General features: G+C 34.8%; 1 protein-coding gene across 2 annotated transcripts; it reads left to right on the forward strand.

Moving 5' to 3' along the window:
• The first annotated feature begins 1,047 nt into the window (after positions 1-1,047).
• LOC120089952 (Werner Syndrome-like exonuclease) lies at positions 1,048-13,793 on the forward strand. Of its 2 annotated transcripts, none has more exons than XM_039047398.1 (2): positions 1,048-1,690; positions 4,829-5,418. In XM_039047398.1, exons 1-2 carry the CDS (start codon positions 1,133-1,135, stop codon positions 4,910-4,912), a joined length of 642 nt encoding a protein of 213 aa, XP_038903326.1. In that variant the 5' UTR covers positions 1,048-1,132; the 3' UTR covers positions 4,913-5,418. The 2 variants fall into 2 exon arrangements, with proteins under 2 accessions (XP_038903326.1, XP_038903327.1); XM_039047399.1 differs by lacking the exon at positions 4,829-5,418 and adding an exon at positions 13,773-13,793 and having other exon boundaries at positions 1,049-1,690.
• Positions 13,794-16,004: the final 2,211 nt, after the last annotated feature.

Raw genomic sequence — 16,004 nt, forward strand, 5'->3', positions numbered from 1 at the left:
TAAATGAGACATTTGCACAATCCTATTATAGAGTTGATGTTGCTAAATGCCTAAAAGTCAATATTTCATAAGAGAATCTAAATATAAATTGACATACATTGTTATTCACGAAATTCAACTATACTTTATTCTTAAAATTATTGTGAAACCCAGTGACACGTTTTTTTACCAAATACATTTTAAATATGATTGACTAAGATAATAGTTCTGTCTAGGCCGAGGTACTCAACTTGACCAACACCTTTACCTGAAAATTGTTTAACTAGTCAATTCTCATAAGTTTTCGTTTTATTAATTTTCATTACAATTTTGGATACGTCTTTTTAAAAGGTATTGTAGGGTGCTAATACCTTCATTATACTCAATATCCCCTAAACCTATCTTTGGAAAAGTAACTGTTTTTATTTTTATTTTTTAATGGGTGACCAATCACACTTTAAAATGATTGGTGGTGACTCCAAGTCTTTTACCTCAAAAGAGAACCCATCGCAATGATGTTGCGACAATAGGTAAAAAATGTACTAAGAGGAGTTAATTTCTTTAACTAAATCTCAATGGTGTTCGTGGTCGGTGTTGCCCGTGATGGATCGAGAAAAATTAATTTAACTTCAAAAGAATTCCTAAGTTTCGAAATATTACAATTTTAATTTCGAGATTTGAATTTTATTTTAGTTTGATCCTTAGATTTCAAACTTTTAACCTTGTTTTTTTTAATTAAATATTGATTATTGACGTCAATGTCTATCAATTATGAAAATAAAATTTTAATTTAGTTAATAAATATTTTAATAAAAAATTAAGACTAAATTCAAATCTAAAAAATAAAACTGTGACGAAATTGAAAAAAAAAAATAGAAGACAAAAAGTATAGCATTAGGACGGAATGGAAACTATGCCCAAATACTAAGAATAAGAATAAATAAATATATTAATGGAAAGATACTCTGATTCAGAGAATAGGAAAAAATAGAGGAAAAAGGGGAGGGAAAGCTTTTGAAAATTTGAAGGGTATTTCAGTAAAATAAAAGCTATAAGGCAATAATAATTAATTTTGAAGTAAAAACTCTCTCTAATTCGTACAACGTCACCTGCTTTACTCTCTGAATTTCCTTCCTTCTTCTTCTTCTCTGCCATGGCGATCACCATTGTTGACCATCAAGTTCCGTCCGATTCCCACAATTACTTCGATATAACTCTGGACTCCGACGAGCCGATTCTGACTCTCCTCACCAATTCACCATCCATGGTAGAGAATTGGATTTCCGAAACCCTCGCCCTTCAAACCCCACCTCTCATGGTGGGGCTGGACATCGAATGGCGCCCTAACAACCGGTCGTACGACAATCCCGTGGCCACCTTACAACTCTGCATGGGCCGCCGCTGCCTGATTTTGCAGCTGATACACACACCCGAGATCCCTAAATCTCTGTTCGAGTTTCTGGAAAACGAATCATTGACATTTGTTGGAGTGGGAATCGACGAGGATGCTGAGAAGCTGAACTGTGACTACGGATTGAAAGTGGGGAAGAGGGTGGATCTGAGGAATTTGGCTGAGAGTGTAACGGGAAGAAGAGATCTGAAGAATGCGGGATTGAAGAGATTGGGGAAAGAGGTATTGGGGAAAGAGATTCATAAGCCAAAGAGCGTGACGATGAGTAGATGGGATCAAGAATGGCTGACTCTTAATCAGGTTAAGTATGCTTGTATTGATGCGTTTTTTTCTTTTGAGATTGGAAGGCATTTGCAATCATCGTCTAATTGAAGGGGAATTTCGGGATTGTTTGTTAGGGTTTTTGTTTGTTCTGGCTCTTTGATGGATTTTTGTACACCAGATTCTCACCTCATCATCAACTCTTCTTGCTTCTTAGGCTTCTTCTTTACTGATAATATCTGGTTTTTTCTTTTTTTCTTTTTTAGTGATGAGCTATTCTGTTTTCTAATATTGCTAATCAAATGACAATTTCAAGGTTCTATTTAACTTAAAATTTTAAACTATTATCTAATACATCAATCAATTTTTTCGAAGATCAAATTTATCACATATCTATGAGACAGTAGGGAAAAATCATGATTTGAGATATGGTTGAAAAGGGAAAATTAACAAAAATGACCCATTAGAAGTTTTTCTTTGGAAAAAATGATTATTTTTAAAAAGAATGTATTTTTGACCCCTCAAAATTTAACATAGGTTGGAAAAGATCATTATATCCTCTTTTTTAGGAAAAAGATTCAAAACCCCATCCTTCCCACTATGACTCTTGTTTAACCTTTCAAATTCCTTTCAAAACTTCTCACATTCTTTCAGTTTTTCTTTTAACATTTTGGTTCATCATCTTCATCAAGTATGTATGTACATTTTATGAGGGTTTTGATTTTGAATTTTCAAGTTCATCCTTCCCATTATGACTCTTGTTTAACCTTTCAAGGTTCAAGGACTTCAGACTTATGTTGCATTAGGAAGAGATACCCAAACCTTGAATAATCATCTATGAAAGAGATGAAATATTCATACCCACCTCGAGCTCTAACATTCATCGGACCACAGAGGTCTGAATGTACAAGCTCCAAGACTTCCCTGGCTCTGTAACCTTTTCTAGTAAAAGGTCGTTTGGTTATATAGCCTTCGAGGCATGATTCACATACCGACAAGAAGTTTTCTTCTAAACTCTTTAGAAGTCCACTTTTCACCAACTTCTCAATCCTATTGAGGTTGATGTGACCTAACCTAAGATGCCAAAGATGGACATTTTCCTTTGGAGAAACCTTTGGTCTTTTATTGTTGCTGTATTGAACATTTCAGTATTAAACAAGGCTTTTATGACTAACGGTTTTAGTACATATAAGTTATTTTCCATTGAATCATAACCAATCTTCATTCCATTCTTGAAAATAAACATTTTATTTTCAGAAAAGGAGACAGTGTAACTTTGTTCAATGAGACAAGAAATCGAGATTAAATTCCTTTTAATATGAGGAACTACAAAAATATTATCCAGTAACAGATAACGTTTTTTATCAACAAATAACTTCAGCCTGCCTACAGTAACAGCTAAAACAACCTCACCAATACTGACTAGAAGAGTCATTTCTCTCTATGGCAACGTTTGCCAGGAACTGAATCCTTGGTAAAAGGAACTGACATGATTGGTAGCACTTGAATCAAGGATCTAGACAGAATCATCATTCTCTACCAGACATGTCTTCAAGACCAATAAATCATATTTACTGTCTCGTCTCCTCTTTTGGAGAGTAGTGGGATGGAGGTCGTTTGCCACGAAATTTGTTTCACACGATTCTTTCCACTGTAAATAATCGGTCATATTTAAAAGCTTTAAATGGAAATACTAATGAGTTGCTGAAAAGAAAAACACATTGACCTACGTTAGGTTTTAAGCAAATACCCGTTGTAAAACAAAACAACATCTAATAAGATTTTAGCAAAACTAACATGAACCCTGTGTGGCATCTAGTTTCGTAATGACGCTTCAAAGGTTTAGAACAAAAGCCACCGAAGGGAGGTCAATCATCCCTCCTCTGAATTGAGAAGTTCTCAACCAGTCATTAATACTAGAACAACTCTTGTTCCTATAACGACAAGCCATCATTGATTTCGCTAAGAGATCATTAATTTACTTAACAATCTCCCGTAAGTGTGACTCGCCATTTTAAGCCCTAGAGGTCCGTCTCAAAAGGCCAATCCGAAAGGAAAAAATCCGATTGGGGCAAAACCTAAAGCGACCCTATCCATTTCTGGAGCCACTTTGATATTGACCAATTGCATAAAATCCATCCGAAGGGGGACGCTCCGAAGGTGACACAAGGGCGTATAGAATGATCTCACGATGTGAACCAATGATAGAGACCATAGGACGTGTTGACACACACCCTTCATCCACTTACTATAAATACTCTCTCCGTCCATCTTGATATTTACTCATGCAAGCACCATTCGAAAGGGGATGTATCCTGGGCATCTCGAGGCCAAGCATGAATCTCACCGTGTGAACATACAGGGAGAAATGTGACTGGAATCATAGACATATCTGATACGCCTCTTCCTCCCACTGAGTGTTTTATAACCTAGGGTTTACTTAGAAAAAACACGGCTAAGGATTTTAACTAAGTGACTTTTAGGTTTTCTCAAGAGTAACTTTTACCTTGGATAGTGAAACAACTTTTGATCATCATCCATTAAACTCTTTAACGGAGTCTTTGACCAAAACGCTGCATGCTTGTTGAAAGTCTATCTAATTCACCTTTCCAGGTAGGTTCCTAGGTAGAGGTGTTATGTTTCCGTCAACTTAAGAACCTCAACCTAGCCAGAACCTGCCTTAGACAAAAGGTCCCTTATAGATAGGTTTACAACAAATTTAATCTTTTATTCAACCAATTTAATCCTATTAAACCGATTTTAAAAGATTAATCTAGGTTACTAAACTCTTTAGAACCACTTGAACTTAAGTCTATCTCAATCTAATTTTTAAACCCTTTTAAAAAAACTTGAGTTCACCCTAAGTCCGCATGCAACTTTGAATTATTGATTTTAGGTCTAATTTTCTTTATAACACTTATAAACAGAAACAACCACCACAATGCGAAGCTAACACACGCAAGGCATTTATAACGATTATAAACGGCCTAAGTGTCATGCTCAATGCATTGTTGATAACGGGCAGAAATGCACGTTATTCTAGTGCTAAGTTCTTAAACAATGTTGGATTGTGTTGATAAAATATGTTAAATTGTGTCCATTAAGCATAAATTCTATACTTTTGCGGTCGCATGTGTCCAACGCATTAAAGCAGTTGATCTTTATGTTTTTATGCAGAATAATGCATTAATGCAATGCAAAGAATGTGATCATAGGAATACATCAGTCGAGCGCAACTTCACCGTAAGACTTTGCGATTGATCGTGCTCGCAAACATCCACCCAAGAAGAATTATCGCAACTTGGTCGGTGCAAATGGTGGGCGCATCCGGACGAAAAGACAATTAAGATCGATGGGACAGAAAGCTAACGGCAGTCGGATCCTAATTAAGTTGACAGTCGATAACAGTCACAAGTACATCTAGCTTTATCAGTGACAAATCTCCGACGCGTCAGTCAGGAATTAAAGCTGTCCCATCTTTACAACTAGGAGAGAGAAGCCGCCTCTCACTTTTGATGTTTTTTAAATACCAAATGCATTCTTCAGAGAAGGGGTTAAGCAGTCGACTACTCCATCACTTTATAACCTCTGTGCATAGTTTTCTTTTCCATTTTACGACAGAGCTAGAGAAGAGTTGTGACGTCAGAGATCGTCCAAGGTAGCTTGAGAGAGAACATTGGAGCGTAAGAGCAGAGAGTGGGCTGATTCTCGCAAAAGCGAGAATATCTTTAGAGCACGAGTAGAAACAGTGTAACGCCTGATGGCAAGAAATTGCTCCAGGCTCTTTGTTATACTTGCATTGTTATTCTGTACTTCATCTTACATCTATTCAATGGAAGTTCTATTTCTACATTTGATCACTCTTTTAATACGCATGAGTAACTAAAGTAGTTAAATGGGTTGAGAGAAACTGAGCTAACATGACCTAGGAAGTTCATTGCCTGCGATTGTCTTGTTTTATGTTGTGCAAAATACCCTTTTAGAGTTACTCGAGAGAGAATCTAAAGAAAGAACCTAATGTCTCGAGAGAGCTAGGTTAGAATCTGGACTCAAAAAAGCAGGATTAGGCTTGCATAAACAAGAGATAGGGACTTAGAGATAAGTTATGTTTGTCAACTTGCATCACATGCATCCTAGGAATAGGAGTGATATTATGTGGTCGCATATTTGTGTGAATGTCATGTCGTTATCGCATAAATAGAGATAGAGGTTTATGTGTAAACCCTGTAGACTTATCGCATAATTATCGCATGCGTTCTTGCCTTAGAAGCCGTGGCATTCACGCCGAGAGGTGGTTTACTATTGTATGCATGTTGCATGATCGCAAGGCATGAACACCTCCTAGGGAGTGTTAGCCGAAATCCTTCTCAACCCGTTCACCGCATATTCATCGTATTTCCCGTTACCAACTCTTTTCAAAATCCGCTACATTTATTATTAATTTCATCAACACAACAACAACCCAACACTTGTTTATTTAACCGGTTACCACAAGTTTTCATAAAAATTTCCAACGCAATTATTTTCACAAGTCTCTGTGTTCGACCCTGGACTTACCAGGAAACTCAAAGGAATTTACACTTGGATTCCACTGGGGAAACTTGAGTGCACAACACTATCCATCAACACATATCATCCATAATTCCACACTTCATAAATTCAAGCATCAATTGTCCATTCATTGCTACTTCTTTTATATAATACTTATACAAAACAACAATGAAACAAGCAAAACATGCTTTCATTCACCCTTAGACTAAAACAAATATAATAAAAGGATGATGCATGATAATGCTCAATGCATGCAAAATATAACTCTTATAATTCATGATGCATGTGCATGCTTTCAAGTAATTTCTTCATGCAATATTATAACAATTATAATACATGATGCATGAATAATTGCACAACCTAAGGTGGATTTTTAACTATATGACAAACACTTTGGCATATAAGCACAATACATCACATGTATAAGCAATAAAAGTTGATGAACCGGGTAAAATTGCTTTAAAATACAAAAAGGAAAGCTAACTATTACAAAGACAAGGAGTCTCCAGTTCAAACAGGTGAATCGAGTCTTGAACTGCTTGGCAAAGCATCGCTTCTCCAACCATCCATCGTGTACCAAGCACCCCACGATCGCCTACACGATAAAACAAACTCTTTGCTCTATCGCTTACCAGCGCTTCAGAGTTAAAACGATCATTTAGCATTTACTATACGATCGTTTAAAAAAATCCAAATGATCGTTAGTTATTACTATACGATCGTGTACCTTTACTAAGCGATGAAGCCTGAAGTACACAATCGCTTAGCGCGCTCCGCAAAATGCCCGCCTTCTGTGATCGTCTAAGCGACTACGATGTCGCGAAGTACCATCGCCTAAGCGATCGCTTAGCTAGCGTCTCCATATCACATACGTGCGATCGCATAGGTAGTAACTAAGCGATGAAGCTTGCTAACTACATGATCGTCTAGCGCGCGCCTTCTACTAAACGATGAACATCGCATGCTCCCACTACGATCTTCTACCTCCAGTGCCTACGCGATCGCGCAACCAACGCTATGCAATATGGTAAACGATTTACCCCATCGTTTAGCTAAACGATCGATAGAAAATACTACACCACCGTCTAGAAAAAAATATCTAAACGATCGCTTATTGAAGTCCCAACAATCGTTTACCTGAGGCTACATGATCCGACCAACGCTTAGTCTTCTTCTTCGTTGAGAACTGCATCAACATGCGTTGAAGCTTCATCACGAACGACTCGACAAACTCGAACTTTTTGAATTACAGACTCGATTGTAAAGTTAATTTCGCCCAAAAACACAGGGGCCCTTACAATTAACACTTTGTAATACCGAAAGCTTTAACAAAAAGGCAATTTAAAACCCGAAACGTTCATCAATTTCATCCACAAATGCAGAAAACGGTTAAGCACAAATGCAGAAACCTACTGCGACTGAAAAATGCGTTCAATTCAGATCTGTTATTTGGAATATCAGAGAACCTGGCTCTGATACCAATTGATGGAAATCGGAAGCGAGATTTCCATGAGCAGCGGAACAAGACTATTCCAAATTACAATTATGAATGAACAATATTTACAGTCGACTTCAAACAAGCAGTTATGCACATCATACAGAAATTATAGCATGAAAATCTCAAATGAACAATGAGAAAAATTGTACGCACATAGGCAGAAACGTCTCCATGCTCCGTTGCGCGAATGCTCGAACAACAGCAACCTCGAGCGCCCGATCTACACGACCGCAATTCCGCAACGAACACTTCGCTCTCGTTCTGAACGATCTCCTCAGCACAAACTCTTCGCACTCGTCCTCAACGATCGCCTCGGCCATGAACTCCTCTGCAACACGAACAGCCTCCACAACACCACGAACGTTCTCCAGAAAACCTCGACGGTGTCGAGTTGAGTCTGACACCACCAACAAGGCGACCTTGGTATTCTCAATGTGAGAATCCAGAGGGTGGGTTTTGTTCGGACTTAGTATGAGGCAGACGAACGGAGGAAACAACGATCGCGTACACGACTAGACAAGTGGAAGATGGTGGAGACCTATTGTATAGATCGATGCCCAATCGTTTAGATAAAGCTATGCGATCGTTTAGCTCATCGTTTAGTTTAGCTCAAACGTTTAGCTCGGTCTGTCGCCTACAGACACTACACGATCGTTTACCTTGGGCCAGCGATCTCTAGAAAAACTATGTGATCGTTTAGTAAATACTGCACGATCGTTTAGCTCTACTTTGCACGATCGTTTAGTTCGCCCAGCCGTCGTTTAGTAAATCCGAATTTACTTGACGACTTCGTGAGTTTCTTTTGCGCGGAGAGAAAACTCAAAACTTTTCAATCTTTTATAAAAACTCTTTTCAAAATAGGAAAACAAATTTTCCTTTTAAAACCACGATTACCATGATCCAATAACCACTCACTACTTTGGTTATTTAAAAGAAAAGAATTAATTATCTAATAATTAAATATTATTATAAACATAAATGATAACCAACTTATCATACTATATTTATAACCTATAGTTTTAATATTTCATATCATGAAATATATAAACCATAGTTCTTTTTCTATTCCATGGTACTTAATGTAAATCTCATTTACATCAATCTTCCACTAGATGTATCTCATACATCATATCGATTATATCATATATAATTAAAAATGCCTCTTGTCAATTTGAACATTTCAAATCAACATCAAGAACTGATCCTCAACTGAATTCATTGAGCTATCAAGGGGACCTCATGGACCTGTAGCTCGAAGCTCCAACGGTATGTGAATAACTGACTAAACTCTCTAGTCACGGGATCCACCATTCGTTAACTGTCAAGCACTCCACTAAAGATCGACAGCTGAACTCTCCTTACCACAGATATATTATGTGTCCATCTTAACCAATCAGGCAGTGCGACAACCCTTCACAAATGCTCGTAAGTACAGCTGGGCCAATAACCATTATGCCCTTGTAGTTACATTTGTCTCCTTAAGTACCACTGAACCTCTAATGAACATAAGTCATAGTCCTACTATGACTGAGTCTTCTCTTCCAAAGAGAAGTTGTGGCCACTATGTTCAAGCCTCGGAATCAGCCCTTAAGGGAGCAATCTCTCTATTTATCTCTGCTTCGAGAAAGGAGTGAATTCTATATTGTGGATTGAGTTCGCAGCTTCCAGATCAGACAAGTCCCCAAAAAGGTAGTCATGTTGAGTTGGCAATCTGGCCACTCTCACCCATACTAATCAAAGAACTGCCCCCAAAGGCAGGAGTTCCCAAAACACTCAGGATTGACGTCTGTCACCTATAGTCGTTTAGGTGAGATGTAACTCTTTAGTATCAACGACGTTATATACAGAGTCTAGTCATCTCGTGGTTTAGGTCTTATACAAACTCTTTGTTATGCAAACCTCTACAAAGCGGGTCATATCCGTAGTGTCACCAGGATCAGGTATCCTACCTTAATCTTTATACTACAGACCTATTCAGGTTATCACTTAAGGCATGATCCACTTGTATATCACATATACATGCTTAAGTTCACATAAGATAACCAAGGAGCTTTGTTTATTGGATATGAGTAAATGTTAGAATTAAATAACACTTATTTTATTCATTGAACAATGTGTATCTTTACAAAACAACGAGACTCCGGGAGAATTAGGATGTCAATCCCAACACTTACGTGAATATTTACATGACCTTTTATACCTCCATCAATCACCTCGAACTCATGTTGGTCAATTGGCGTAACTGTCTATTTGCTTTGTTTGTCATGTCACGAATTATTGCCATCGGATAGTGCTACAATCTTGACGTACTATTTGATGCATCCGTTCGACGTTTGTAATACAAGTCCTGTAACCAACCTCTAATATTGTCTAGAAATGATGTGATTGGTAACTGTTGTACATCTTTTAACACTCCATTTATGCACTTGGAAAGGTTTTTCGTCATTTGATTATACCTTCTGTTGCATCGGTACACCCTACCTCGAGACTAATATCTTCTAGGTATTTGCGTGGACCTGGATACCTTATAAATTGACTCCAATGGTAGTTGAACATAGACTCATGACTTGCCTTGGTTGCTTTGTCGAAAATATCCAAAATATCTTTATTCTTAAAATTAGTTTATAAATTAGCTTTCAAGTGATGGATGCAAATAACATGAAATGTTTCTGGGAAGATCGTGATAATTTCCTTTTTTATGCTTGTGTGTTTATCTGATACAATAACCAAATCACAAACTTGCCCAATTGCACATCTTAATTGATGAAAAAACCACACCTAAGATTCATCAGTTTCTTCACCAGATATACCAAATGTGACTAAGTATATTTGGTTATTTCCATCGACCTCAGTCGCAAGCAGGAGTTTACCACTGTACTTACCCGTTAAATATGTTTCATCTACAATTAAAACAGGGAGAATGTAGTTCAAACCCCCTAATGGAAGCACCAAGAGCCATGAAAACGTGCTTGAAATATTTATCTTCCTATAGATCATATTCGAATGCTGAAACAAGGATTTCAATTTGTAAGACTTCATCAAATTTAGGTAACTTCTTGTAGGATTCTTCTGATGACCCCCAAACAAGCACTAACGCTTCTTCCTTTTCCTTCCATGCCTTGTCGTAACTTAAACTCACACCATAATCTTGTTTTATATCTTTCACAATGTCCTTTGGTCTATATGAACGACTAACGTCTTCAAACTTCGACTTTATTAAGTGTTCAAGAACCCAACTAGAAGCTTGTCTATGTTCGTTAGTCAATATTTCATTTCTACATGTGTGGACATTGTCATACTTAGAGATCTTAAATATTTCACAATTTTTCAATTTAACGGCTCAAAGTCTCCATTTGCATTGTTCAAATAAGCATATAACTTTGTATATGTTGTGGTCGACTTCTTCACCCTAAACTGAAAAGTACCTCTAATTGCTAACATAGATAACCGCATCTTTAAATCCTTCTTAGTTATAAATATGTTACCAAATTGCACATCTTCATAAGAATATGACTAACCTAGCATGACATTGTGCTACTAGATGAATGTGATAAGTCACGACCCATTGCATGTGACGAGTTTCCATAGTCTTCCATTGTTTGTTCTTCTGCATGAGGTGTATGGTGGGTATTATTCTTGGGTTCCTCTCCATCATCCTTCTCCCTCCAAGACCAATAATTGAAATATTGACCTTGGTCCATATATCCCTTAGTTTATGTCGCCAAATTACTAGGTGACGAAATAAGTGATGAATTAAAATATGTGGGAAAAAATGGACTATCTGACTCTATATTGCAATGTACTAGCCTAGATGTTGAAGGAATTTCTTCAGTTCGTCGGATATATGAATTTTTTTGGATGAAATCCTTGATTACTTTAACAATTTGGAAGCGTTGGATATATGTGAGGAATGTGTGTAGATCTTCATCATTCCAAATTACAAATGCGGGGGCTTTGAATCTCAATTGAAATATACATCTTATAACAAGATTATACTCATCTAATATTATACCACTTATTTTATAAACTTCGGTCAAGAATTCATTATACGTTGTGCCGACCTCAATGTCAAACCCCCGCAACTCTCTTCCATCGTAGTCCTTTTCCCTTTCATTCCAAACGCCATCGAAACAAATCCAAACACGAGGCATTTTTCTACAATTTATAACAAAAATGTATTAATGTAATGTGGTTAAAGAAAAAGCAAAAGAAAAAAAAACTAAAAAGAAAAAAAAGTGGCTCAGTCGGTTACAACATCGGGCCAAAAAACAATAGTATTCGTACTTTTTGTGTGCCCGGTCGAGTAATTTAACTCATTTGCTTTCTATACGGTGAATACCCTGTGAGACCCGACTGGGCATCCAACTTATTTCAATAATTATTTTGTACTCGATGAAGCCCGATCAGGTAATTTTAATTCATTTTATTTCTACACGGTGAAGCCTGATCAGGTATCTTAAAAAAAGTTTCTATTTTTTTCATTTTTTTTTATAAATATCAGGTGCAGGGCATTATAATTTTTTTTAAAAAAAAACAATCAACAAAGCAAACATAAATCAAACTCTAAAAAAGTGATATATTTTTGTCAATTTTTTCAGAAATTATCGAACAATTAAATACGTATAAAATGAAATACATACCTTCTCACGAAGTGTACAAAAGTACAACTTCGTGAAATACAAGTTTTGGACTTGACGAAAAACTTTTCGAAAATAATTTGGTGAAGAGAACTTTTTGTGAGATTGTAAATAAATCAAATTTAATGGAGAATTTTTTGTGTGGAAATGTGAATAATTTTTTGTCAATTAATTTTGGATAAATTGATTTTTTGTGAATAAATTTTAAGGAAATTGCATTGTATGGTAAATACATTTTAAAAAATCAAAGACATGACTTCAACTTTTTTGTAATTGCAGGTGGGCAATCACATAGGAATCACATATAAATCTAGATAGCAATCACATAACAATCACATAGAAATCAGATAACAATCAAATTTTAAGGTGAAAGTTTTTTTAAAATGTTTGCAAAAAAGCAAAACCTAGAGACACATGCTCAATTTTCATTTTTTTTTTAATTAAAATTGCAATTGCCTCTAAATTTTTTAGGTGAAGAATTTTTTGTGAATTAGTTTGGTAGGTTGGTTGTTGAAATTGAAAGTAAGAATTTAAAGGAGCATAAGAGTAATTGTACAACTACTATTTTTAATGCTTACATTATTTTCATCATCAAGGGGTAAAAAAAACTTGTTTATAAAAAATAGGTAAAAAAATAAAATCAAACTCCAAATAGGTCATTTTTGTCAATTTTCCCTTAAAAAGCGTTTGAGAGTTACACATTTTCTTTACGAGCATTTTTTGAAAGAGAAACTAATTAAATATTTTGATCTTATTTGGTAACCATTTGATTTTTTGTTTTTGTTTTTTATTAAGTCTACAGATATTACTTGTACCTCCAAATTTTTTTCTTCTATCATCTACAAATATCTTCTTTTGTTATTTATTATTATTATTTATTATTATTATTATTATTTTTGCCAATGGTAAAAAAACTAAGTCAAATTTTGAAAACTAAAAAAAATAGTTTTTAAAAACTTGTTTTTGTTTGTGGAACTTAGCTAAGAATTCAACGATTGTACTTAAAGAAATATGAAAATCATAATTACTTAAGAAATATGAAAATCATGATAAGAAATGAGGAGGAAATATGCTTAATTTTGAAAAAAAAAAAAAAAAAAACAATGAAATGATTACCAAATGGGGTCGTGCTTTCAAAAACTTGTTTTTGTTTTTGGAATTTGACTAAGAATTTATCCATTGTATTTAAGAGAGATGCAAATCATTGTAAGAAATGGAAAGAAAATAAACTTAATTTTCAAAAACTAAAAACAAAAAATAAAATGGTTATCAAAATGAGGCCGAACTAAAACACTTTGATTTTATCTGTCTTAAAAGAAATTCAGACGACTTTCAACTCTTGAAAATTTTAATAATATTTTTTAGTGGCAATTGTATGCATATCAAAATAGGATTTGATATTTGTAGGCGTGTCTCACTTTTTCTTCTTTTGTAGATGTAGCAAAATCCGACCCAGCCTAAGGCATTAGAAAAGTGAAAGTCTAAAATACCTTTTGTCGTTGATATACTAAATATCAAGTACATTTGCGAAGTGATATACCTTATATATATATATATATATTGGTATACTTCACTTTAATTACATTAATTAATCAAACATTTACTATCTAATTCACCCATGTCTTATATTTGGTATGTAATTGATACACTTGATATACTTTGATACACTATTACTATACACTTTATACACTTGATACACTTGAAATATATGGTTGATGCACTTAAAATGTTGATTGTTGTTAGATTACTTCAAATATCTATTAATTGATGTTTGATACACTCGTATTTTAGGTCTAATATATCTCTGATACACTTGAAATATTATGCTTATAAAATGAAGCACACATACTTACCTTCAAAACAAGCTATTAATTTAATGTCAATTGATGTTAGATGTACTGATACACTAGAATGTTGATTGTTGTTAGATATACCATTGATACACTCATATATTACTTCAAGCACTTATTGATATATGTCTAATTCACTCATGTCTTAGAATTAATATACTTTCAATGCACTTGAAATATTGTACTTATAACATAAAACACATTTGCTTTACTTCAAAAGAAGTTCCAGATTATATGTTGATTGTTGTTAGATAAACACTTCAAAAAAACGTTCTAAACAAAAAAACTTAAAAGAAAAATAAACAAAGAGATGAAATTGCATAATGGTCAGTATATCAATTAGAATGTACAATCCGCTAATTGGTTTGTTCAACTTATATTTCAGTTGTATTTGACACAACGACCTTCTCTAATGTCTATTTGGTAACAATCTTCCATTATTTATTCAACTACATGAGAAAATTACAAAATAGAAATTATATGAAACTCATCCACAAAGCAGTGAAAAGAATGGAGAAAGCATCTAAGAGATGGTTTATTGAAACATTCGCAACCATTTTCATCTTATCAGGCTTGAGGCTCTGGACATAGTTGGGCACATTTTTGCTCATGTTCTTGCTTTTTATATCCCGAAGAGCTTATCCTTTGTGATCTTATACTTCATAGCCAAAACTCTCTTCGATCGTTGCTTCGGCGACGTCTCTTTATCAGTGTAGAAAACAATTTAATCTATTTTACTGAACTAAATCAAAAAAAAAAATTATTCAATCGGATGAAATCGTCCCCAAACAAATGCAATGTCAAAGATAGAAGAATCAGAAAATGAAGTAGGGAGAAAACCGGGAGAAAAGGAAAGAAATCCCTCCAGGGAAATTTTGAAATAAGAGAAAATTTTGACCCGAAAATATCTCCTCGCTGTAACGTGATTTGAGGTAGTGAAAGATTTACCATATTCACAAAATTTAAAAAGTTTGAGGTATCTTTGCTAAACTTAAAACTTAATTTGCCACCTAATACCATTTTCCTATTCTCTATTGGTTAGAAGCTCTTCACATTCATGGGGGAGCTTATTGCCTAGAGATGTCTACTTTCCCTGAGACCGTCCTATAAGGATTCGTCGATTGAACGGAGAATGAGAAAGGAGTGGAATAAAACATTTGGATCTCTTTTCTAAAATTGTTTTCTTTAATTTAAAATATCATAGTTATTTAAAATAATAATTAAAAAAAACACCAAAAAAGTTGAAAATGGAAAATCTGACTCATTTTAGAGAGTCAAAATATTAAATGACACATTTTTTTAGAAAAATGTCAAATGACCTTTTGTTGATGTCATGTTGAGTGAAGTTTCTTTTTCTCTTTTCTTCTTATTAGTGGCGTTGAAAAACCAACATATAAGATATCGATTGTTCTTTTTGAAGGTGTTAACATTTAATATGGAGAAACAGTTTGGATATTAAGCATTCTAGTTTCATTAATTTTAGAAAACAATCATACATTATATTTAATAATTAGGGTTTAGAGAGTACAACCGTTTTTAGAACTCAAAATTAAATCAATCCTTTGAGAAATTTTAAGAGAGTTTTGGTGTGGAAATAAGGAAGAACTATTTTTCCTTCAAATGTCCAACTTGCATGAACCTCTCTCAATGTGATTTTCTTCTCTTTTAAAGAGTAACATCATGCAATTCAAATGCATGACATATTGACACCAAAACAATCTTAAAACTAGTGGAAAATAGGTGTTTTGTAAATGGAAAATGTGGGATAAACCCACTAAATCATTTCTTTTTCAAAATTGATTTTCACAAAATCATAA

This window comes from Benincasa hispida, chromosome 11 (assembly GCF_009727055.1).
Source record: "Benincasa hispida cultivar B227 chromosome 11, ASM972705v1, whole genome shotgun sequence".
NCBI lineage: Eukaryota > Viridiplantae > Streptophyta > Magnoliopsida > Cucurbitales > Cucurbitaceae > Benincasa > Benincasa hispida.